Here is a 24,979-nt window from a genome sequence, read left to right as displayed (position 1 = left end):
AACATTTATCTACGATAATTCCAGGTCGTGCTACCTAGTTGTATACATTTCAATACCAATAAGGGGCCCCCTCCCATGTTCTCTTCTCCATTATCGTTATATTGTTACCACATACCACATCATGGCCTGGGACGCGTCCAAAAGCAAGCCTGCCATCTTCCACAACCGGATCAAGTCCTTCGTCCGGGACGTTAGAGGGTTGAGAAGAGACAGCCGCGGCCATGAAAGAAATGTCCAATCCTCCGATACTGAAACACCGCGTGCTCCTGCTGGCAAAGCATCTCAGATAGAACTAGAACCTGAAGAAACGCCCCGCACTCCCGCTACCCAAGAATCTCAGACGAAAGCAGCAGAATCACGGCCTACTCCTCCTACTGGCAAAGAATCTCGGACAGATCCACCTCCGGGACCCGGTCTTTCAGTCCACCTAACCCTCACCTTCGAGGATCCCTTGGACTTCTCTTACAATAGAACATACAACAGTTCACCTAACCTCCGCGTGTCGGAGAAACTTTGTAGAGGCCTACTTCGCCATGTCGACCACACTTGTACGGAATTGATAACGCGAAAAGACCCCATTGCTTCTACACCTACCAGACTGGACGGAATCGCCAAACCTAAGCAGTTTGACATGACGTTCCAGATCCTGAAGGGCGGCTCGGAATGGGCGACGAGAACGCACAGCTCCTACCAAAAGCAATCTTTGACGACAGAAGTGGCGAAAGAAATCGTTCTCGCCTCTCATCGTATCGTTGGCCTCTTCCTGAAGCGACATGATCCCGACTTCATATGGAAGGACGGCGCTATCCGTGATGAGTCCCTAGAAGATCCCGAGACGACACCGTACCGGATCGGATCCGTTCAGTCACTGCACTGTGTCCCGCGATCTCACTTCCTCGAAGCATCACAAACATTCGAGATGATCCCCGGGTTCACGATAGATCTTTTGCTCACGAGTAGAAGCAAGCGTCGCAAACCTCCGGAATGGCAGAAGACAATTCAGATCAGAAGTTTTCAGACCACTCCATTGAACCTCGAAGTTGCAGAGACCTTGTTCTCCGACTCATCCTACTCTTTGGAAGGTGCTTTGAGGGCAAGGAGGAGGACGGTTCAGGACCAGCACCGTCAATGCCGCCTCATCGGTGGAAGCTGTCAGCACTACGAAGATGATGCCGTTGAGATAGTATTACGAGTCACCAACAACCTCGGCCCTCAATTCAATCATCTAGAACGAACCGTCCGTACTAAAGTTGCATTACTTGGTCAACCCGAGGCACAAGACTGCATTGACTTCTATGATACTCTTGAAAAGTCATTGAATTACGCACGAGATGTCGCTGACAGCACTATTCGCCAGATGGACGACCTCGATTTCCAGATTGTCGAGCTGCGCGGACGTGGATGGGAGTTGGACGAGCCACTCGTTTGTACCTTGGGACTTGATGTATCCCATTCTCGAAGAAGTATCGAGGCAATCTTGGACCGCGTCCAGACAGGAGTTGGAGACACGCTTCGCGGTAATGCTCTACACGTCCGTATGTCTGCGCTGAAACGTGGTCACTGCATATTGGACAAGACCCTGGTCGCTCGAGAACCCGCTAGTCATCGATGGAACTCGCCGTCCAAGCAGAGGACAAAGGTAGTAGATCGTCTGAAACAGCGTGTCGACCAAGACATTCAGATGGTCTGCAAGGACACGTGTAAACTTGATGCGGCATCCTTGAAGTCAGCGTCTGAGTATGAAGAGTATGACAGGCCCCAACCGGCTGATATTCCATTGCCCGAAAGTCCTCTACCAGTGGTGGTGGAAGAGCTTCCAGAGAGTGTCATGATCCCTGATGTCACTTCGCCTGTCGAACCATTCAATGTGGAAACTGCGAGGGAATATGTCAAAGACGCAACGGCGCCCGTCTCGGAAACAAGCGAGGTCTCTGAGAGGCCACAGTCACCCACTTTCATTCGTTGTCCGAGATCAGGGGCTCGAGTATTTCCTTTGATGCCGAGTCCAAGCTCATTTGGGCTCCTCGAGTTCTTCGACTCTGATGCCTTAGCGGATAGCGAGGGGGACCAAGCAACTGTAGATGCCAAGTCAGCGGATGAATTGCAAATGAATGATGAAGTTGTCCCGGGCAAGGATTGTGACGCTCAGGTTCATCCGTTCGACCCTCAGTCTTCGGGGGAGCAACCCGATGTTGTCCCCAACGAGACCGAGAAACCAACGAACCACTCAACAGATGGTGAATCGTCAAGTCATGATAACCAAATCAATGAGGTCAAAGGCACGCTACCACAAGGAATGCCACAGGTTGACGAGTTCGAGGCCAGGCCACGAAGCAATGCGGACGCAAGAGATGATATCTCTGTTGCACCGTCCACTCCGTGCTTGACCTTTGGCTCCGGCCACTCTCCGAGAAGCAGTCTCATGTTCACTCCCAAGATCCATGGGTCCATAACTAGTACCGACATCGAAATTGTGATGGCCGACAGCTCTCGGGACAATTTGACCGAGTACAACAAGCCCTACCAACCACAAGAGATTGGCGCCGACCAAAAGACGCTGAAGATTTCCCCTGATGGCTCGCCCTCTTTGACTCCAGTCAGGCCAAGGTTATCATCATCGCCGCTAAAGCAACATCTAATTGCCAGTGGCAGAGACAGCTTTAGTCTAGCGGATCCTGTCCAGGATTCATCGAGTGATGCGGTGGTGAACCCAGCCGAACCTGGGATACCAACCCCTTTGAAGGCAATTTCAAGTCTAGATGAGGTTGAAGCTGAAGAGCCTGACCTGCCTCCTACAATTGGAAGTCAAGACAGCAAGGATGAAACCAAACCGACAGACGAGCAGACAACAGAGGGATCGGGTGAACGTGTACTTGCACCCGAGCGTTCAAGGAGACAACTAGTGATTCCAAGCACGGCGGCCGTCCCTACCAAGGAGGTGGAACCGAAAACACCACTCGAGGACGAGCTGCCATCGCCAAGCGGAGGTTTTCCATCTGCAGACGGAGGATTTGCTCAGACCAGGCCAGAATTCGATCTCTTCGACTTCTCGTCACCATTCGCCTCGTCACCATTAAGCGACCAACAGGAACAATCACAACATGGCTTCATCAGCGACCAAATTCCGGAAGGAGAAGAAAGAGAAAGAGGAGACAGAGGAGGAAGTAGCATCAGCAGCAGTAATAGCAGTGGCCCACTATCCCGCAGAGGCCCCACGGTCGAGGACGTATTCGTGACCCGTCGCGACTCGCTCGAGGACATCAACTTTGTACGTCCACAACTAACTACCAAGGCACGGCAGAAGTCGTTCGGCAGCGCGGGACTAATCGGCTTCCACGCAGAACACCGACTGATCGACGTCGGACTACGCAGGGTGCTGATGCCGGCGAGGCACTCTTTCTACGGTGCCGGGGGCGGGTTCCTCGCCAGCCCACGCCCTGCCAGCAGTCACGGCATGGGAGGAGAAAGAGGACTAGGATTAAGAGGTGGAGGAAGAGGACGCGAGATGATATTGAGGAGACCTGCGTCTTCTGGGGGTTGGGTAGATCTGCCTCTGTCTGTTGGCATGAGCAGGAGTCTTCAACGTTCGTGGGAATGGGGAGGCGAAGACGGAGAGCAGAGACAGCACCGCCATTTGACCGTCATGAGGCGGTCTACGTCGTCCAACATGGTGCCTACGAAGAGGGAGGTTGAGGTTGAGGCGGAAAGGCGCAGAGCCGGGCCAGGACTCATGGCATTATTTGTTGGAGGGGTTACACTTGCTTCGCAGATGTTGAGACCGAGTTAAAGGCAAATAGCAAGATTCACCAAAACCAGACGGGTTCTTATGTCGGGGTACCTGGAATGCATGGAAAGGAAATCGGAATTAACCCTTATCATATCGAACTTGAGGCACATGTTAATCATACGATACCTGGTATAAAGCGGATAAAACATACAGACATGTAACTTGCATACACTAGGGCCATGTTCATGAAATGAGATTGGCAATCTGTCAACTTGACCACCGGCCGTGAGCTGATTTCTGATGAGCATGAATGCCAAAAGCACCAAGTGACCTGGGAATTGATGTGATCCATCGCCAGTCGGCATTAGTGATGCCTCAGTGACTACAATAAACTACCTAGAGACTATTAGACGCCGAAACCGCTCAACTATATGCAACGCTATGCTAGAACAAACTGAGTAACCGCCCATATCCGCAGCCTTGTGACCAAAGTATTGATGCAATTTGTTGTAATTCTTATCCAATCCAAACGCCAGTCTTTGAGTCCCAGAAACTGGATGGGCCAAAGCGCTTGCATGCCATTCTCTCATCCAAGAATGACTGCAGTTGTACCAGTCGCTACAGCATCCCTTAGTTCGCATTCGCCAAGGTATAATTGCCAATAGCATTCATCCGCTCCGTCGTAAGCTTCAACGAGATACAGAGCAGCTCCTGGTAGATGTCGTTCTCCTGCTGCCGCAATCTATCCCAGTTCTCCCTGTCCATGAACCATGCGACGCAGTCTTTCACAGCAAATACCGTCGCGGTGCGTTCGGTTTGCGAGAAGAAAGGGAGTTCGCCACAGGTCGTACCTTGGACGATTGGTTCCGACAGCTTGCCTTGGGGCATGTCGTAGTCGGCGCGCAGCTCGCCTCGCTCCAGCAGGTAGAAGCCGTCCGCCGAGTCGCCGCGATTGAATAGAACCGTTCCGGCTGGATATTCTCTCCGTACGAAGTACGCCTTCGCCCGGAACCAAAAGTCTTCATTCTTGTCGCTGAGCTCGTGGAAAATTTGTAGCATGAGCCGGATGGGCTCGCTGATGCTGCGCCAACGCTCAGCACGTTGCAACTCGTGTTCTTCAAGCACGTTCTTGGCTACTGTATTCAGATGGTTCCGCCGCGGTGACTGAGATAGGAGGTCCAGGGTGGGACTCGTCACGCTTTTGTTGCAGTTTGGAACATCAAGGTTGCGGGATGGCGAATCCCGAATCACCCGCAGTGCTTCTCGTTGCGCATAGAGTGCCTTGAGCTGCTCGTTCTCACAACTCTCGAGAGCTGAGTTGAGGTCGGGCATAAACTTGACCTCGCCGCTACTTTCACCAAGACCAACGGCCCTGAGATCTCGTCCAATATGACTATCAGCATCTTTGCCACTGATCAACAGCACAACCCCCCGCTTTTGTAGTAGCCGATTGATAATCATAAATCCCTCGGCAGCAGAATAGTCAATGCCAGTTACTTGCCACAAGTCGATAATGAGATACTTGATGGGATGGTCGGCAAATGCGTCGTCGGCCACCAAGTCTCGAATTTTCTTCTCAACTCCGACAATAGTCCCAAAAAATAGATTGCCGGACAACTTGATAATGTAAGTTTGCCGACTGACTTGCCGGAGATAATGACATTGGGTGGGATTGCGCCGGACAATGGAGCCCACTTGGTCGCCAGTATACGTAGCTCTGATGGCCGAGACGCGAGATTGATTCACGATGACGGAAACGAAAGCAAGTATGATGCCTAAAAAAATGCCTGCGACAAAATCATAGATGCCCATGGTCAAGATGATAGCCAGAATCTACAGAGAATTAGATATCAAATGGTAAATGGGAATATCAATGGATGGCAGCTTACCGTCAAATATTCGAGCAACTTGGTTTTGTGTCTTGGGTTGACCAAGGCATCGGCCAGAAGCTCGATACCTAGAACGAAAATCAAGGTACCAACCATCATCACAGGAATGTAACCTATAACGACGGGCCCGATAACCATGACGACGCCTGTGAACGCGGCCAGCATGAATCCAGCAAGGCGGCTATCCCCTCCTGATCTCATGAAGAACACACTATTCGCATACACCAAGTAGTTTTGCATACTCCCCAGGGCCCCAGCAATGAAATTTGAATATCCATGCAGCTTAAGTTCGTGGTTGAGATCGGCATTGTCCTCTCCGGTGGTTTGCGCAAGGGCGGGAACATTGATGGGTACGTGCAAGAGACTGAAGAAAGTCAGAGCGAACATTGCTCCCACGGTTTGAAGCACAGCACTCCAGTCCACCAGGTGGAACTCTAGTTGGGGTTAGCCATTCATTCAGTACCAGCGGAACGAGTCCAATACTTACTGTAAAGACTCCAAAAATACCACCACGGTTCGCCCGCACGTGGGGCCTCGAAAATCCACCCTGAGTCTCGCAAGCTTTGCGGGTCCAGACTGTCAAAGGATAACACGAAAAAGTAAAAGACCAAAGGTATAGACAGGATGTATGCTGACACGAAATACTTCGAGGTAATCTTCTTTTGGAGGACGAAGAGAATGATGGCCAGTATAAGAGGGATTATCCATTGAATGAGCGCGTCCGGCTGTAGTAGTCTCTTGGCAGTATTCAAATCGTAGCGAAAGTCGTCCATGCGAGCTGATACTTCGACGCCAGTTTGCAGTAGAAACCAGCCTACACCTCCGATACAGCCGATCAGGATGTGACGGGGAATGAAACCGACAATGTAGCCCAGCTTGAATTTACCCAGAAGCCAGAATGCAAGTCCGGTCATCATGGAGCTCATCGCATACGACACAATAGTAGTGGCAATGACGGCCTCTGGCTTGTCTTCTCCAACTAGGACGGTAATGGTTGCGGCCATACTGTGGAAAAATGGGACAACTTCAATCTACGAACGAGTAAGCACCAACCAATCGAGTATGCTGAGGCAGTGTAGAAAGTCACTCACAAGTTCGGAGCCAACGACACCTTTGAATATACTCCCGATCGAGAAGGTAATTTGCGATACAATCGTTGAAACATAGAAAATGGAGATTCCAGCTGGGCCTAGACTCGAGAATATGGGGTTGCCAAGTGGAAACAAGATCATACCTGGATGTGCAAGTTAGAATGGGCAGTCGATGAATTCTGGTCGAAGAATGTGTCGGTTCGGAGTAACTTACCGTACGAAAGGGCATCCAAAATATTGAGCAGCAGCCCAAGGACGACGGCAGGCATACAGCTCACTGGGTCCATGACCATACGCTGCCACGCTGTTTTCTTATCCCAGGTCTTGGGATTCATCGTAGTTGCAATCCCACGTACTTTGACCCGGGTCCTTTCTCTGACACTCCCGTAGCCATGGTACCACGGTTGTAGACGAGGTTTCTGACTTTCGATGTCGTCCAAGTCGTCGACGTCACTCAATTCAGGACTATCTGGCAGGCAAGAAACGCTCGACTTGGACCGCAACAAAGGTGTTGTCTCAGAGCTGCCGTTTACTTTGTCATTGACTGGCGGATAGCCCGGCGATGCCATCACGGCTTGTCCGCCAGCCTCGGTCTCTGTCGGACCATTTGTGTTCTTTGGCCGAGGGCAGCTCTTGATCATGCTTGCGAGAATCGACGGCCCAGGGGCAGAGTTATGTTCACCGATATCGTCTGGCGTCCCTGGCTCCGACACTTCCTCGATCGTCTCTGCATTCGTCACTGGCACATCGTCGGCGCCGGCGCTTTCATGATAGGGTCCCGAACTCTCAATGCCGGCATATGAAGCGTCCGACGTTCTGCGTGTAAGAAACGAGGGGCTGCGTGCGTCTTTCTTGTCAGCTAGAACGTAGGAGGCAAGCTCTGCCGTGTCTTCGCGAACACTGCGGGCATAGCTAGCACTATCAACAGGGGCTGTGGACACTTGTTAGTCATAGACGGAACCAGCTGAGCAATCCAGACACTTGCATAATCGGTCCCTGGCCGAACCTGGGATGAAAGACCTCGTGGGCTCGCGATATCCAAGCGAGCTGACGGAAGAAGAGAGCAATCTTGCGTCAGCCTGACCTCGTTGGACCTGACTCGGGCTCTGCGTCCGCGGGATATCTCGAGAGCAAGGCTGCGAAGTAATGGACGGCGACCTCCTCCTCCATGAGGTGAAGCCGAAGGGGACACTTGACATGATCAATGGCCCAAAGTCGTCGTCGTCGAGCGTTGACGCAGTCCGCTCAAGGCGATATGTACATGGAGAACGAGCACAGTGCGTTCGCACGACACGGAGACAACGGCGTAGAAAATCTGGAAACGCCCTAAATGGGAGAATGGAATGATAAAACTGTAAAAGCCAAAACCAAGCACCACAATTGGGCGGGCGTCCACTGAGCCTGATAAGGCGAGATGGGAGGGGGAAAAAGGTTGGTTGCTAAAGCAGATGGAAATGCATGGTAGTGAGAACCTTGATCATCGTCACCCACGGATGGATGGATGGGCAGCTTCAGGTCCATCATCAGGCGAGCCAAACAAATTTGCATGTGCATGGTTTTGCGCCCCACGCCCACTAGACCCCAGTGAGTTCCCTGTCAAGCTTTCGACAGGGGCCCAGCGCTTTGCGCTACGGCACCGGCGAGAATATCGCGAATATTGGAAAACGGCGTTATTTCCAAAGTTCTCATCGAGCAGCTGATGGATTACGTGGGTCAAATGCGCCGCTACGCCGTGGTCTTGAGGTGTGGTTGAGTCGAGTCATCATCTGTCCTCGACCCGATTGAGTTATAGATGCAACAGGGAATCATCCACAGGACGAAATAACAGCACCTACCTCCGATACTCGCAAGAGCCACGAGGACTTCGCTCTGACTAAAGTCGTAAGTCAAAGCTTAGCTCGATGCAAACCGACGAGTCTGCGCTTGGGACAGTTGGATATTCATTTAATTGGGGAATCCCACCAACGCAACCTTAAAGCCAAACTCGACATAGCCAAGGCCAATCGGCTCGAATTACGAGTAGTGCGTGACAAAGCCATCAGCTCACGTTTTCGAAACAACATGGCTGAGGAGTAGACTGAGAATAGATGGATAGAGAGTTGGGAAGTCGGCGTTGTCGTTCGACAACGCGGCTAAACAATCTTCGGATCAGATGCAAGTCAAAGACCAAGTCGCATTATGGTTGGAAGAGAGCGTGCATGATGCGACAACCCCTACTGCGGATGATTACCATGTGCCGGCGCCGATGGCGGGGCAGCCCAGAAGTTGAAGCACTGTCACGGACAGTGTGAATTGTGAGAAGATGACTGGGCAACTGATACATTTCCGCAGTTAATCATGATACTCGTCTCACTCGGGACTACACAATGTAGTCTGACATGCATCATTCGACTTATGAGACGAACCGGGAAGACAAAATACCGGAACAGATCTACCGATCTTGTCGTTAATATTGATCTCTTCACCTGGATAGAGCGGGAAAAGCTTACTCACCAATTCTCAGTCTCCGTAAATAAACGCAACCCCGCTGTCAAAAACTTCCGTGTTGGATGATCTCGGGTCTCGGAAGTATGTTGGCTGATATTACACGTCGGACTTGAACAGGTTTGCGCGACATGTACACTTTTAGTTCTTTCATCCCAGTCACTATTACTTACTCACATGAGTAAAGATTCGTCCATCTTGCTACGAGTGGATTAAAAGGGAAACGGGACGGGCCTTTCGTGGGGTCGTAAATGGAAAAACCTCTTCGGAGGAGCAAGTGTTGCATTCTCTCCAGACTCCGAAGCCTCTAACCCTAGTTCCCCCACTACGGCTATACGCATTGGGTTCAGCTTGAAGCACCACTGTTACCATGAACCTGCAACCTGCAGCTGCATGATCCACCTCCAATTTTCATTGGTGCTTGCACCAGACCGCGGAGACGGAAGGTCTCGCCTGAGCAGTCTACATGGCTCCAAATGCTCGACTCCATACGCATTGCGTAGACCTTAGCGGCTTACCTTGAATATCTCATAGTCTGATCGGGACCAGGCGTGTGGCCCCCATGAGTGGTCGTCATCTGTACTGTGCCTAGGCATGCAATTGCGGAACTTCATTGAAGTTCCGTCGAGGATGTAACATTTCTCGTCATGTTAACCTCGGCGGATTTGCAGGAGATACAAAACCCCGAACCAGACACGAAGTGGCTCGGAACTGCGGCATTTTCCCGACGTCAACTGTATCTAGGCTCGTGGACAGGTTTTCAGCCAAGTTTCTGCAGATATCCCTGTGCTATCAGACGTTCAACATCGCCTTGGCGAACATAGAACTGGCTGTTCTTTGTTAATGTGATGGCACTGTAGCATTGAATCAGCGTGGGTTCCAATCAAGGCATTCTAGTAAGTGGCTTACCCGTATTCAGTTTGGATCTCCCCAGCATCTTTCAAGACCCGAACATCGATGAAGAGATCCCGTGGTGGTTCCAAACTTCCCGTCAGATCGATGTCCGTCCATTGACCCTTGTATGCTGCCAGCAGGTCACTATACTGGCGAATGTAATCCTCTTCTTGCGGGCTCAAACTGCTCGATCCTCCATCGGCGCTGCCCAGGTTCGACCCGGCATTGCCTGATGCCACCTGCTGCCCCGCGAGATCTACAACATCAAAGCCTTTCCATGCCAACTCCTCGAGCTTGTCGGTCCGTGATTTGTGATAGGCAAGTAGACAGCGCTTATTCCTTCGAATCGAGAGATGGTTGACTAGTAGGGTGCATGCGGTTGCTTGATCGGCTTGCGGATTGAACGAGCCCCCAAAAGGCTCCAGCCTTTGGGCGATGTCCTTGTCGAGATCGCGGACTTCGCGTGTCACGCCGCGCACCGTTTCGGTCTGATATGGCGGGAGGAACCCCAGGCTTTGAGTCCGTTTGGCATATTGGACCTGGTTGTGAGCAAAAATCATTAGCGACTGTATTGAAGCGTATCGCATTTATCTCACAAGCTTGTTTCCTAAGTCGCCGTACATCTCGCCTGATGTGACAGCAACTCTGACTTGAAGTGAGCAAGTCAATCCACCAATTTGGCGACAGCTGGAAAGTAAACAGTTCAAATTCCGAAGCAGTCGTTTCAAGTGGCACAAAATCAGGGCGCTTGGGATGACTACTTCCACTCTGAATGGTTCGCCGATCGCTAACCGGAGCACCAATTATTTCCCCTATTTTGTCTCAGTGGTATCCAATATGTCCTTGTGATCCGCTGTTCATCCAAGGTTGTTTCCAGTGACGACGACTTTTCTGAAGCGGGTTTGCGAAGTGGTTGCAACGCGCAAAGATGGCGGGGCACGCTTCTTGAACAACGTTTGGCGTTCCGTCAGCAACAAGCCGTTTATTAGTGGCGGCTCAGTCTTGTAGGTGGGTCGGACCTGCCAAACCAAAAGAAAAAAAAGCTGCCCCGCGATTGCGATTTCGAAATTTTATATCTCGCCGAAGTACCCCGCCATAAAGTACGTCAATAAATTCGAGAATCGTGAAGTACGTTAATGCCCATACATTGCGTCTTACCTGGAAAGAACGACAAGAAGTTGTGCGATCGACAGTCGACTAAGTAGTGAAATCACAGTCGCGACCATGGCTACTCAACGAATTGCGATTGTCTCTGTCTTCGATAAGACCGGTCTACTGGACCTTGCGAAAGGTCTCGTCCAGCAGAATGTTCGCATTCTCGCATCAGGTACGTCTATCTCAGAAACATGTTTCGAACGGCGGACTCCACAACGTCTTTCTTTCTTTATTTGGACCGTTGTGAACAATTTTTTCATTGTTAGTTGTTGGGGAATAGTCTCTCATGTAGGAGGGATCCGTCTAATCGTAGGATGGCTGACATTTATACTCAGGTGGCACGGCCAAGATGATCCGAGAGTCTGGGTTTTCGGTAGAGTAAGAATGAATACAACAACCTATTCCGAGATTTCTGAAGACGAATTGGGACGGCGCAATGCGTGGACAACATGGAACTATAGAACATCGTGGTGGAATTACGGTTATTCCATGGATGGATGGGCGTCTGCTGGGAAAAACGACCTGCCACGATATAAACGTTTGTCCATGTTGTCCTGCTGTGCTCAGCCCATATACTCTCTTACGGCAACCCCTGATTTTTCTATGACAACTACTGACTGAAACAAATAAACAGGGATATCTCGGCTATTACCAAGGCCCCCGAGATGCTTGCTGGTCGGGTCAAGACCCTTCATCCAGCTGTCCACGCCGGCATTCTTGCGCGCAACCTCGAGTCCGACGAGAAGGACCTGGCCGAGCAGAGCATTGATAAGGTCGACTACGTCATCTGCAATCTGTACCCCTTCAAGGACACCGTCGCAAAGCCCAACGTCACGGTTCCCGAAGCTGTGGAGGAGATCGATATTGGAGGCGTCACCCTAATTCGCGCCGCAGCTAAGAATCACTCGCGCGTGACTATCCTGAGCGACCCCAGTGACTACCCAGAATTCCTGAAGGAGCTCGAGGCGGGCGAGATTCAGGAGAAGAGCCGTCAACTATACGCCCTGAAGGCATTTGAGCACACGGCCGACTACGACGCTAACATCTCGGCGTTCTTCCGTGCGCGATATGCCGCCGACGGCCTTCAGTACACGTCGCTTCGTTACGGAGCCAACCCCCACCAGAAGCCCGCTGCCGCCTTCATGACCTCTGGAAACTTGCCATTCAAGGCTCTTTGCGGTTCTCCCGGTTACATCAACCTCCTGGATGCCCTGAACGGTTGGCTACTCGTCAAGGAGCTCAAGACAGCTCTTGGTAAGCCTGCTGCAGCTAGCTTCAAGCATGTGTCCCCAGCGGGTGCTGCTATCGGCGTACCGTTGAGCGCTGAAGAGCGCAAGGTCTACTTTGTCGATGATATCCAAGGTATCGAGACCTCCGGCCTTGCCCAGGCCTATGCCCGTGCCCGTGGAGCCGATCGTATGAGCAGTTTCGGAGACATGATTGCTCTCAGTGACATTGTCGACGTTCCCACCGCTAGCATCATCTCCAAGGAGGTCTCGGACGGTGTTATTGCGCCCGGATTTGAGGACGCCGCCCTGGAGATTCTAAAGAAGAAGAAAGGTGGCAGATACTTGGTCCTGCAGATCGACCCAGAGTACCAGCCTGGTCCGACCGAGACGAGAACCGTCGCTGGAGTGAACCTTCAGCAGCACCGAAATGACGTCATCATTTCGCCCAACTCTTTTAAACGAACTGTCACGCCTAAGGATTTCACCCTTTCCGAGTCTGCTGCCCGAGACTTAACAGTGGCGACTATTGCGTTGAAGTACACTCAGAGCAACTCTGTCTGCTACGCCAAGAACGGACAAGTCATCGGTCTTGGTGCCGGTCAACAGTCTCGGATCCACTGCACTCGTCTGGCCGGTGACAAGGCGGATAACTGGTGGTTCCGCTTCCACCCCCGAGTCCTCGGCATCAAGTGGAAGAAGGGCACAAAGCGACCCGAGAAGAGCAACGCCATCGACCTGTTGGTAAGCGGCGAGCTGCCCAAGTCTGGCGCAGAGAAGGACGCCTTCGAGGCTGTCTTCGAGGACGTTCCCGCTGCCTTTACCGAATCAGAGCGTGAGGAATGGTTCGCTAAGCTCGTCGACGTTTCCGTCTCCAGTGATGCATTTGTGAGTTTACCACAGCCAACCGGCCCCTTGTTTTCTTTTTCGCCACGTATAATGACTAACATGGGCCCTAGTTCCCCTTCGTCGATAACATCTACCGTGCCCACCGCTCCGGCGCAAAGTTCATCGCAGCACCCGGTGGAAGCCAAAACGATTCTGCCGTCTATGAGACGGCCGAGAAGCTAGGTATCGTATTCGTGGAGCAGAACATCCGACTTTTCCATCACTAGACTGTTTACTCGGCACTGGGTATCATGCAACGGTTGGTTGGACTGGGAGAGGGAAACAGTGAAAAGCCAAAAACTACGGGTGACGTAAAATTAAAATAGAAAGATACCCATGTCGTAGCAGGGCAAATGGTCTAGGCTAAGGGGTGGGAGCCTACCCGATATTCCTCCTGGATAACGGTGACAGGACAAGGATATGTCCAAACGACAGTCTCGGCCGCAATATCAAGATTGCGTTCTTGTATCTAGTATCTCGGGAGTCTCCTTGAGGTTAGCCCAACAGAAAGTTTCAACATGTTACTAAAGTTGAGTCAGACTTCACCAAGCGCATTGAAGTCCTTAATATGCATGGGCTCGATTTTGGCATGGCCACGAATGACGTAGGTAATACCTGGGACGAAGGAGAAATTTTGATGATGAACGAACCCACGCGGCTGCAACATGAAGTAATTGTTTGCAAAGTATGGGAACTTACTTTGTGACTTATCGTGCGCGTAACAAACCACGTCTGAAGCCTGTTGCTTCAAGCTCCCAGATCTAAAACTGAGATATTTACTCAATGAAGGCACGGACTATCATACGTAGGCAACACCAATGTAGGCAGGTAGATTGATTACCTGTCCGACCCGCACTCAAAATATTACGATGAGTGGGAATGCCACCAGGGCCTAGAGTTTGTTAGTGCTTTCAGTTTGCGCTCTATAAAACCAGATGTTGCCAATAGTTTCGCAGTAGAATGGTGTCATCACAATTGCTCTCGCGGGGCTTACATATGGAGATATGCGTGGGAGGTTGCAGGGAATATTGACGTATCTCGGGTCCCGGGACTTTGAACACTCTGTTTCCCAAGTTTTTATCATATTCATTCTAGAATATTGAGCGGAGGGAACTTGAAGCACAATCACATTACGACGGCAATGCCAAGTCAAATCGGAAAGCCGATGATGGTATCGTCTCATAGCATGTCTCTTCAGGCGGGTATGTCTAGAGACGCAATGGGCATCTCAAAAGTTTTCCCAAATGCCAGCCTGCAAACCAGTTTCCGTCATGATCATCAAAGTTTCATGTCTCTAAAATCGTTCCATCATGCAATGAGTGACTTCGTATGCTAGAAGTAATTTACAGCTTCTGCATGGCAGCGATGTCAGTAGACTGGACGTAGTCATCGAATTCCTGAATCTCCTCTGACAGATCATCCATCGAGATCTTCTCGTCCTCAACAACTATGTTGATCTGCAGCTTCCTGATACCGTAGCCGATGGGAATCAGCTGGGAGCCACCCCAAACCAGACCGTCCTTCTCGATGCTGCGGACAGCCTTCTCGAGCGCTACCATGTCGGTCTCATCATCTATTTGCAGAGTTAGCATTGATTCCAATGGGCAGATGTCAAGGTGTAACGGGGAGGGGCAACATACCCCAGGGCTTTACGTCCAGGGTGACGATAGACTTGGCGATGACCTTGGGCTTGGTCGCCTTCTTCTCTCTGTACTTGGCCAAGTTCTCCTCGCGGATCTTGGCGGCCTCCTGATCTTCCTCCTCGTCATCGCTGCCGAAGAGGTCGAGGTCGTCATCATCGTCGTCGTTGGCTGGAGCCTTGGCAGGGTTCAAGGTGGCAGCGGTCTCCTCGGGACCGTAGGCGGAGTAGGGCTTGGTGGCATCGCCAGGGAGGGTAGCAAAGTCATCCTCGAACGAGGCGACGTGCTTGAACCATCTTGCGGCATGAGGGTACTTCGCCGCGTCAGGGGAAGATTTGATAGCCTTGAAGACAGCGACATCGGCCTGAGTAGGGGCGTAGCTTTGGCATGGTCAGTCAGGCAAATCATGGAGAAGATGACTACGTCAAAGAGAGCATATGGTGTTCGATCAGAGGTGCACAAAGTGCTAAAGTATACGTCCTCATTTGCAGGGTCTTAAGCTGCTCAGAAACACGGACCAATTTTCTCATCATGGAAACGGGGGGCTAGTGGGGAAGGGGAAAAGGGTAGAGGTCGACGAGCGTGGCTTACCTGCTGGGGGCAATGTAGGATCGGGTAATCAACCAGCTGTTAAGCACTGACGAGAAGATGCCAGGTCAGCCATGTTCTTGACTCACATGCTTGACAGCGAGGAAGCAGATTTGGCTCGTCGGTGCGACTGCTTGGAGTGCGATAGCTTTGAGAGGAAGACTCACTGGTGACACCAGCATCACTGAGAAGGTCGGCGAAACCCATTATTACAAATTGGAAACAAAAATCAGTAAAGAGTTTTGTGTTGGTACCAAGTAAATAGAGACCGTGACAGGTCTGAAAGTTTGTGAGGAGCTGGGAGATGTTGACTGGAAGAGCTGGCGGGGTTGATGCATTTCGCAAAATTTTCGATTTTATATGGCAACGGGACAGATGAGCCTTCAGGCCGAAGCGGTGGGGTAAGCGCAATTTCGAGAATTCGATAGCCTCAAATTGACTAGCTTTATCAGCCACAAGAGGGGCCGGACGCATTATCAAGCCACTGCCGAGGCCGATCGATTGTCAACGGTAGCTCCGTTCATAATCCCCGACCGAAACACCTAGAAAACTCTCTAAGCATCTTCGAAGATCACACGGTTCAGAGGCTAAGTTATATCTCCTTCGTCTCCTGTTCAGCTAGCGGAGTTTTAATCTTTATCCCGAAATGCCCTTTAGACACAAGAGAAGTCTCTTATGATAATCTTGTCCTTGACCTATCTACACATCTTACAATGTTGGCGCGAAGACAGCTCTTAACGTCCGCGCGGCGGGTAGCCGATGTTACTTCCAGCACAGCGTTGTCAAGAGTGGCCCTGCTCGCCACAGCTAGGACACTCACACGAACCTCGACCCCAGTAACGGCGATACGATCATATGCAAATGGCGCCAGGCCACATCCCCCAGGTGGCACGCATCGCATGAATCTTGGTGGCGAGCCCGAGAAGCCGGCTTTGGAGCAATTCGGCATCGACCTCACAGCAAGGGCGAAGGACGGAAAGCTCGATCCCGTCATTGGAAGAGACTCTGAGATTCAACGCACCATACAAGTATTGTCACGACGAACGAAAAACAACCCTGTTCTGATAGGCAATGCTGGAACAGGCAAGACCGCAGTACTTGAAGGTCTTGCTCTGCGCATCACGCGAGGAGACGTACCAGAAAGCATCAAGAATAAGAGAGTCATATCCTTAGATCTTGGGTCGCTCATTGCGGGTGCCAAGTTCCGTGGTGATTTCGAAGAGCGGCTGAAAAAGGTCTTGAACGAGGTGCAGCAGGCCAACGGGGAGGTCATCCTTTTCATCGACGAGCTACATACGTTGCTTGGCTTGGGCAAAGCTGAAGGTTCAATTGATGCCTCAAATCTGCTGAAGCCTGCCCTGTCACGAGGCGAGTTACAATGCTGTGGTGCGACGACCCTCGCAGAGTATCGGCTGATCGAGAAGGATGTTGCTCTCGCAAGACGCTTCCAGCCCATACTCGTAAACGAACCGACTGTTGAGGACACAATCAGTATTCTGCGTGGCATCAAGGAAAAATACGAGGTTCACCATGGCGTCAGAATAACGGATGGTGCACTCGTAGCAGCCGCGACATTGTCGAACCGATATGTTACGGACCGATTCCTCCCGGACAAGGCAATCGATCTGATGGATGAAGCAGCGAGCTCACTTCGTCTACAACAAGAAAGCAAGCCCGAAGACATCATGCGACTAGACCAAAAGATTATGACGCTGCAAATCGAACTAGAAAGCCTGCGCAAGGAAAAGGATGTAGCCAGCCGTGAGCGCCGGGAGAAGCTCGAAGCGGACCTGAAGAATTACCAAGATGAAGCCAAGACCCTGACCGAGAGGTGGGAGAAGGAGAGGGGCGAGATCGAGTCTCTCAAGAAAGTTCAGGAGGAGCTCGATAAGGCCCGAAACGAGCTGGACCAAGCACAGCGTAATGGCAACTTCGCCCGTGCCTCGGAATTGCGGTTCGGTGTGATTCCCAACTTGGAACAGAAATTACCAAAGGATGGGGAAGAGTCGTCAGGTGTCGATGGTCAAGATACTCTGATCCATGACTCGGTTGGCCCTGATGACATTGCCAACGTTGTCTCAAGAATCACGAGTATTCCAGTGACCAAGCTCACTTCTGGTCACGTTGAGAAATTGGTTCACATGGAGGATACGCTACGAGAATCAGTCCGCGGACAAGATGACGCGCTGAAGGCAGTCGCCGATGCCGTACGCATGCAGCGCGCCGGTCTCAGCGGTGACAACCGACCTCTAGCTTCATTCTTCTTTCTCGGGCCCACGGGTGTTGGCAAAACCGAGCTTTGCAAGAAGCTTGCCAACTTTCTATTCTCTACGGAGCAAGCCGTAGTGCGTTTCGACATGAGCGAGTTTCAGGAGAAGCACACTATTTCAAGGCTCATCGGTGCTCCTTCGGGCTATGTTGGCTACGAGGATGCCGGCCAACTCACCGAGTCCGTACGCCGGAAACCATATGCAGTTCTGTTATTCGATGAATTCGAGAAAGCCCACCGGGACATTTCGGCACTCCTGCTCCAAGTACTGGACGAGGGTTATCTGACGGACGCACAAGGCCACAAAGTCGACTTTAGGAACACTATCATCGTGCTAACTTCTAACCTGGGTGCTGACATCCTTGTCGGTGCCAATCCCATGCACCCGTACACGGAAACACCAGATGGCGAGATTAGCTCTGACGTTCGGACAGCCGTCCTGGACGTAGTTGCTTCTAATTACCCACCCGAGTTCCTCAACCGCATTGACTCTTTCATCGTCTTCAAACGCTTGTCCCTGAAAGCTCTGCGAGACATTGTTGACATCCGTCTTAAAGAACTCCAAGCTCGACTCGATGATCGGCGTATCACCCTTAACGTGGATGGGAAGATCCGCGACTGGTTGGCAGAACGTGGTTACGATCCCAAATTTGGTGCGAGACCACTGAACCGCCTCATCACAACAGAAATTGGCAATGGACTTGCAGACAAAATCATTAGGGGCACACTGAAGAGGGGTGACACTGCTGGCGTAAGAATCAAAGAGGATAACTCCGGTTTAGAAGTTTTCGCAGAGCAATCTGCTTAATTCTTCCCATGGCGTTACATATTAGGGGCGTGCTTATGAGTTACGTTTATTTGTACCAATTTCCATGTATAACGCTGTACAGTATGGGATGTAGTTACTCTTCTTAGATACCAGATTGGACGATCATCCGCAAATAGGTCGTCTGATGGGGTTTGACACATGTATGTATGAACAGGCCACTCAATCAATGATATGTATATTCCTTTGCAATATGAAACCTCAACAAACGAGATAGGGCCTATCTCCTCTGTGATTGACTTTAATCTAGGAAGGAAGAGATCTAATGCGGTTGTTCGATGCACTTGATGCGTTGTCAGTTTGTTAAAGATGCTCTGGCTCTCTATTCAGTCTGTCTAATCTATTAATCTTTCCACCACCCCGGGCGGGTACAACTCGGTGATCGTCTCATCATTGGGAAGAGAGTTCAAGGTCTCAACCTACGACTCCTGGCTCTTCTCGGGGTTTTCAGACTAACAGGTAGCCTAACAGGCAGACTCAGACAGACTCCTTGTCTTGCGTGGGGTGTTTGTGCTTCTTGCCACGGAGGAGCTGGTGATGCATTGTGCATTTTATGCGTTACTTCTGCTCAAGAAGCTGCTTGATGAGAGCATTATGGTCAGCCTGGGTGGTCGCAATGGCTTTGTGAGACTGCTCAACTGGGGCCTTATTTTGGAACTATGGATGTGGTTCATTGTGTTTGGCTTTGGAGGTTTAGGCTACCTCTCCCAGAGGTTAAGCACCGAGACACTTGATTCTGAATAGGCTGATAGTTCTTTGGTGTATGTGAACTGGCAGAATAGCCTGGATGTTTCAAGCTGTGATACGGGCGGGGTTTGACCCTTAACTTCAGAGACTCGCCCGGAGAGCCTCTATCTCTAAATCTTCCAATAGCGTCGAGTAAGCCTGGAAAGAACTTCTTTGGGAGGCATTGTGTACCCATCCCGACTTCTTAATATTCAGCTGCTACGGGCCAGTGGATCCATGGGGACAATCATCGTGGACAACTCTATGTAGTCAGCCTCACTTTTCTCATTGTACACTGCGTGTTCTGATAGACGTAGATACCTATCCCATTGTTATTATTATTCTCTTGATTAGGACGTACTCGGAGCCGATCGTCAGTTTCGGCTTAGTCCTAGTTTGCTCAACACAGCCTTAGTTTCCCAACATTCCCGGAGAGGACGCGAATATGATGGTGAGCGCCAGTAAAGTCTTGAGTAAGAACTATTGAAATAATTTATGTTTATCTTAACTCTCTGGCGGCGAGTTAGACGAGTTTATGCAACTTTAGTATTATAAACATCTTTTTGATAAGCACTAAAGAGGCATTTCTGTGATTTGAAGCCTCTTTTACGGGACGGTGAATTAGACACCGGACAGGCAGTTACGGCAGTAGTTGTCGATACAAAGAAAACGACGACCGGTCCGATATCGTCCTTCAGCACAACATTGGACCCGTAAAACCTGATGCCTCGATCATACTCCTGCCAATGGACTTCTATGCGATGTTTCGAGTAAATAACGTGCACTTTCACTGAATATAATAGTACAAGTAGTGTGTGTCAAGGGGGACTAAATCTCCGTACCCTACGCTCCCAACTCAAATTCCTTTCTAATAACTGTTTTCAACGAACTGGAAGCATTACGAGGCGAACTATTCATGTACACTATTTATATGAGCCATTAGGCCCCGACTCTCATTTCAACACCTCTGACTGGTTTTAATAGATACAGTACAGTCTAAGCGTAGGAGTAGTGGCAACATCTTAAAACATGTCAGTTTTGTTAGACAAGAAAAGCTTATAACAAGATAGATAACATATTAATCCTTTCCGTATAAATTTGTTAAGAGGTGTGTATAGTCTACAGAGACGATGCGTTTGGACAGACGGATCATACTTTCACTCTTTTTAGCCCTGATGGCCAAGATACCACTGCCAAGTCACGGACGGTAATAGATTCAGACCAAGCATGAGACAAATAAAAGTATCATTATACAGAAGAGGTGTTTCTCTCTATATAGGTATATATATCTCAAATCCGGTGGACCTAATTTAGACAACCCGACATTTATACACCACATCCCCTTCTCCCTCCTATGCGCCAAGATGAGTCTAGCACCATATATGGACGTACGTATCGCCCGATTATAGAACCGAAAACACCAGATATCACACATCCCAATCCCATCCATACCCCGACCCCATTGTTAGAAAAAGGGTATCATCTGAGATTTCAATCATATACACGGCCATTTCATTCCATTCACATCACATCATCTTGGTACCTGATCAACATCCAAACCGGTTACCTACCGCACAAGCGCAATACTAACCAACTCCTTCTGGACAGTCGGCTTCCTTGCAAACCCATTCAACACCCTCCATCCAGCCCCACATTGCCTACCCTCCTCAATAACTCCATGCACCCCATCGAGACATGCACCCGCCTCTCTTATCTCGGCTGTCTCCACCAGCCTCCCCTCACACGCCACCTTCTCCATCTCACACCTCAACAGCCACCTCTCCCATGCCCAACCCCCAGCAATTCCGCACACCGATGCCGTCGCTTCAGTGCTGCCTGTGACCATGGCCTCGAGCTCGAGCTTGACCTCGCACCCTTGGCTGTCGCGGACGACGTTGCGATTGGCGGGGCGCTTCTCCCCCATAGGGAGGCACATCCAGGCGCGACGGACGTCCTCGAAACCGGCACGGTGCAGGCGGCCCAGGAACAGCTTAGTCGGGTTGGGGTCATACCCCATGGTCTTCAGCGAGAAGCCAAACTCGACCGATTTGGCGAGTCCCATAGGGCCCGCATTCATGATGTCCGAGTCGAGTACCGAGAACTCCAGGTAGCCGCCCGGCTTGAGCACCCTCATGCACTCCTTGAGGCATGTCTCCCACTCGTCCTCGCCATTCTCGCCCACGAACTTGAGGATTGAGTAGAGCTCCCGCGCCGACACGAGGTCGAAGTAGCTCTCAGGGAAGGGAAGACGGGTCAGGCGCTCCACGGCAACCTGGCGGTGATTGGGTGGACCGCGGATGTTAGAGTTGGCGAGTTGACGGATTGCCTTCGTGGTCGCCGTGTACACCTTGGTGTTGGGGTACATGATGGCGCAATGCCAAGCCCAATCACAGGCAGCCTGGCCACCCAGATCAAGGATTCTCGTACGACTGTTGGCACCGTGCATCCGAGAAAGACGAGCCAATTGCTTGGCTAAGGGAGCCGAGAATAGACGACCGCCATTGATTGTCTTCACGGCATTCACATGCCAGGTAGAGGCAGCCATCTGAGTCAAAGCCTCAGCTTCCTTCTCCCGCTTCAGTTTCTCAGGGTCATCGACCAGAACGTCGTCGCCGCGGGCCACATTGGCGCTCATGCGTTTCTTGGCAGACTGGGGTACCACCGAGAGTTGGAACTTGCCGAGAAGCTGGTTGCGGTGGCTTTCGCGAAGAGAGACGCGCTGTGCCTGCATGGCCTCAAAGCGAGGAAGGCGGTGGACAAAGGGGTCCTGACTACGGCTGCGGATTACGTAGTCTTGGAAAGCACGGTAGTATGCCGACTCCTGGCGGCAGATCTTGGATGGAAGTGATCGAGGTATGTTGGTCTTGACGACAATCTCCGAGAAGCGGACGGTCTTTTTCTTCTGCACAACTGCAGTCTCAGAAGGGACCTCGGGCTCCGGAGTCTTTACTCGTGGCGAATCTTCAAGGTGAATACTGACCGTCTCGGGCTCCTTTGCCGACTCTGGTTCGACGTCGTCAATGCTAACGCCCTTGAGGTAGGCCTTCTGGGCCATGAGCCAAAGCTCAGTCCGATCCAGGTTGGACAGTGCCTCCTCATGTTGTTTCTTGGTGTATTCAGGGTCGTAGTCAGCGACGATCTCGGTGGCAACCACTGTCGCCTCATTTGGTGATGCTGGCTCGACAATAGTGACAGACGACGTCGAGGTGTCACCAACTTCGGGAACACGGCGTGCAGTGGGGAGACCGTCCGATACATCATCATTAGCTTCGACGACCTGTTCAAGTATGACGGGTCTCGCGGTTGGCATGCCATCTGACATAGTGGGGCGCACTTCCACCACCTGCTCGACTGGCATTGCGGGTACCTGCACAATAGCAAAGCGCTGAGGTCGAGGCGGCGGTGGTGGTAATGACTGAGGCAAAGCGGGCATACGGGGAGCAGGCACGTCATTCCACGGGCATCTGTAGAACTGTTCGGCAGTGGTAGAAGTGGGAGGGGCCACATCGTCTGGCATCATGCTAGGCAGGTGCCATGTATGCCTGGTGCGGGGCGAGAGTCCGGAGAAGAAGCCTCCTGGGGACGGGATCTCGAGCCTTGTCAGTCCGCTCAAAGACTGCTGTTGCCCTGTGGAAAGTCTTAGGGCTGGCCGCGTGATGGAGGTGAAGGCACGAGGTGTTTGTTGTGACATCTCTTGTCGCATCTCTTGGGCCGACTCCTCCGGAATCTCGATGACTTGTTCGTTTTGATATTCATTCTCGGAGACATCTGAAGCCCCAGACAAGGCACGCAGCGTTGCCAGTGCGCCCGGCTGCAACCGCACCCCAGACCAGTCCGTGTTGGATAGGTCATCATCAGCACCAATTACCGGAGTAGGCGGGGCAGACATGGCAGCCATCTGCTCAGAGCTCAAGCTGCCATCAAGGGATGGTGGTGCAGATATGGTTGGAACGTCTAGAGACTGTTGTGCGTGCAGGAAGGATCTGACGGCCGGGGACATCTCGACCTTGGCAGGCGGCGTTGGTGGCACTGGTGACATGAGTTTTTTGAAGTCAGGCCTTGCCGACCAGTTATCGACATGGTGTTCTTGCGACGCCGGGATCATCAGCTTGGGGAGCGCCCGGAGGGACGCCGGCGACGGGGCAGAGTTTCGTTTTGGTGTCGTTCGAGCGTTGCTCTGACGCTTCAGTGATGGCTTCTTTGACTGCATCCTTGGGGTGTCTTCGTCGTCTTCTGAGATGTCGTAGATATCATCGAACTCTGTCACATCAGTACAGGTGCTGGTCCGGTTCCATGGGGTGAAAGATGATGAGGGGGAGCTGCTTTCATCAATGGAGGCAGACGACGGCGACGAAGGTAGTATCGGTGCTGACAAGAAGTGGAATCCTCTTGGAGTAGGGAAGTGATCACTTCGAGGTGATAGCCACTGTACTATTTTCTCCTGGGCCTGGTTCCTATTCTCAGGCGCGGACATACCCGTACCCATGTCTTGTGCTTGTTCGGGATCCTCCTCCATTATAGTATTAAGCGACCTCCCTGGCCTTCGACCCAGCGATGGGGAGGGAGGTCGGTACGTAGTCGACGGCAAAAGAACGAGGTCTGACATTTTTTCATAGACATAAAATATGCCGAGTATGCAGGTGAGATACCAAGAATACTCGTCGGTATTGGGACGATGTAACGCAAGGACGTCCGGCGTCGTCGAAAGCAACAAGTAGGAAATAGGTCTTCAAAACGACAGGAATGTTTCGATCAACGAAGCCAACTAGGAAATGAGCAACCTCCCGGTAGCTTGGAGAAAAAAAGAGGACGACGAGAATGATGCCTACTAGTTGCCCATGGCGGACGGGTATTAGTTTTATCAATCGTGCTCTCGAACTCGAGTTGACGAGCGGTTAAGGCGCGCGGCGAGTCTGTCACCAAGCGGGACGACATGAGCGCTTCCACGAACTCATCCACCTACCTGAACGACGGACGGGCACATCGAACCTGCATATCCTGTCATACCAACCGCAGATTCGACCAGAGGCCCCCACGGCTGCGACCCTATTTGCGCATTGAACCTGATGCTCGTTGCCGAAGGTGAGAGCTCGTCGCGCTGGGCGACGGCAGTCAGGGTGTTCATCGGTCAAACTACCGATTACGGCACCCAATGAGGGATGATACGAGCCACATCATGAAGGGCTAATTTTAGAAGACACGACTGCACCAGCCAATTGGCATGCTGCCGCGCGCGAATGTGGAGGGTAGTACATGATGATTGGGAGTAGAGTATATGCAGGTTTTCTGGCCAATAAGGGACGCCCTTTGCGCAGTCGGCGCTTAGCCTGGGAACAACTGATTGGATGACCGCCCTTGACGGTGAAATGAGAAATTGGGAGAATTGCCAGATGCCTTATGCAAGACATATTGACGATGAGCACTTGCAAATCTAGCAAAGCCTGGGTTTCGAGTGTCTAGCCGGCAAGCCTACCGAACCGATGGGATGGTCTGGACGTGGCAATATCTAGCCGCTTCGAAGGTTCGTTTCCCGAAATTCAACAGCTCCAAGCATCGCCATGCGTTGAACCAAAACT

The 24,979-nt window shown here is 51.4% G+C and overlaps 7 protein-coding genes across 7 annotated transcripts; 3 read left to right on the top strand and 4 right to left on the bottom strand.

Annotated features, from left to right (window-relative positions):
• Positions 1-121: 121 nt before the first annotated feature.
• BCR38DRAFT_484010 (uncharacterized protein) lies at positions 122-3,787 on the top strand (the record flags this gene model as incomplete). The annotated part of the gene is made up of 1 exon (XM_040863691.1): positions 122-3,787. One exon carries the CDS (start codon positions 122-124, stop codon positions 3,785-3,787), a length of 3,666 nt encoding a protein of 1,221 aa, XP_040717341.1.
• Positions 3,788-4,218: 431 nt separating this feature from the next.
• On the bottom strand, positions 4,219-8,325 carry BCR38DRAFT_178657 (sulfate transporter family-domain-containing protein). Its single transcript, XM_040853914.1, has 6 exons — positions 7,693-8,325; positions 6,922-7,638; positions 6,708-6,850; positions 6,104-6,647; positions 5,617-6,050; positions 4,219-5,560 (listed from the first exon to the last, which is right to left on the bottom strand). Exons 1-6 carry the CDS (start codon positions 7,904-7,906, stop codon positions 4,358-4,360), a joined length of 3,255 nt encoding a protein of 1,084 aa, XP_040717340.1. The 5' UTR covers positions 7,907-8,325; the 3' UTR covers positions 4,219-4,357.
• Positions 8,326-9,951: 1,626 nt separating this feature from the next.
• Positions 9,952-10,708, bottom strand: BCR38DRAFT_408318 (uncharacterized protein; the record flags this gene model as incomplete). The annotated part of the gene is made up of 3 exons (XM_040858254.1): positions 9,952-10,045; positions 10,101-10,651; positions 10,682-10,708. The coding sequence occupies 3 exons, from the start codon at positions 10,706-10,708 to the stop codon at positions 9,952-9,954; spliced, it is 672 nt and encodes a 223-aa protein (XP_040717339.1).
• Positions 10,709-11,111: 403 nt separating this feature from the next.
• Positions 11,112-13,724, top strand: BCR38DRAFT_178538 (phosphoribosylaminoimidazolecarboxamide formyltransferase/IMP cyclohydrolase). The gene is made up of 4 exons (XM_040853913.1): positions 11,112-11,412; positions 11,576-11,618; positions 11,875-13,354; positions 13,426-13,724. Exons 1-4 carry the CDS (start codon positions 11,310-11,312, stop codon positions 13,579-13,581), a joined length of 1,782 nt encoding a protein of 593 aa, XP_040717338.1. The 5' UTR covers positions 11,112-11,309; the 3' UTR covers positions 13,582-13,724.
• Positions 13,725-14,387: 663 nt separating this feature from the next.
• On the bottom strand, positions 14,388-15,959 carry BCR38DRAFT_430040 (elongation factor 1-beta). The gene is made up of 4 exons (XM_040860016.1): positions 15,750-15,959; positions 15,586-15,631; positions 14,995-15,374; positions 14,388-14,927 (listed from the first exon to the last, which is right to left on the bottom strand). Exons 1-4 carry the CDS (start codon positions 15,787-15,789, stop codon positions 14,698-14,700), a joined length of 696 nt encoding a protein of 231 aa, XP_040717337.1. The 5' UTR covers positions 15,790-15,959; the 3' UTR covers positions 14,388-14,697.
• Positions 15,960-16,117: 158 nt separating this feature from the next.
• Positions 16,118-18,866, top strand: BCR38DRAFT_430037 (ATPase protein). The gene has a single exon (XM_040860015.1). It carries the CDS (start codon positions 16,296-16,298, stop codon positions 18,657-18,659), a length of 2,364 nt encoding a protein of 787 aa, XP_040717336.1. The 5' UTR covers positions 16,118-16,295; the 3' UTR covers positions 18,660-18,866.
• A 2,104-nt stretch (positions 18,867-20,970) lies between these two features.
• Positions 20,971-23,877, bottom strand: BCR38DRAFT_338568 (methyltransferase domain-containing protein; the record flags this gene model as incomplete). The annotated part of the gene is made up of 2 exons (XM_040855626.1): positions 20,971-22,788; positions 22,852-23,877. 2 exons carry the CDS (start codon positions 23,875-23,877, stop codon positions 20,971-20,973), a joined length of 2,844 nt encoding a protein of 947 aa, XP_040717335.1.
• Positions 23,878-24,979: the final 1,102 nt, after the last annotated feature.

Source organism: Pseudomassariella vexata, assembly GCF_002105095.1.
Source record: "Pseudomassariella vexata strain CBS 129021 chromosome Unknown BCR38scaffold_5, whole genome shotgun sequence".
Classification (NCBI taxonomy): domain Eukaryota; kingdom Fungi; phylum Ascomycota; class Sordariomycetes; order Amphisphaeriales; family Pseudomassariaceae; genus Pseudomassariella; species Pseudomassariella vexata.
Note: the sequence above shows the minus strand (reverse complement) of the source record. Positions and strands in the feature narration are given on the sequence as shown.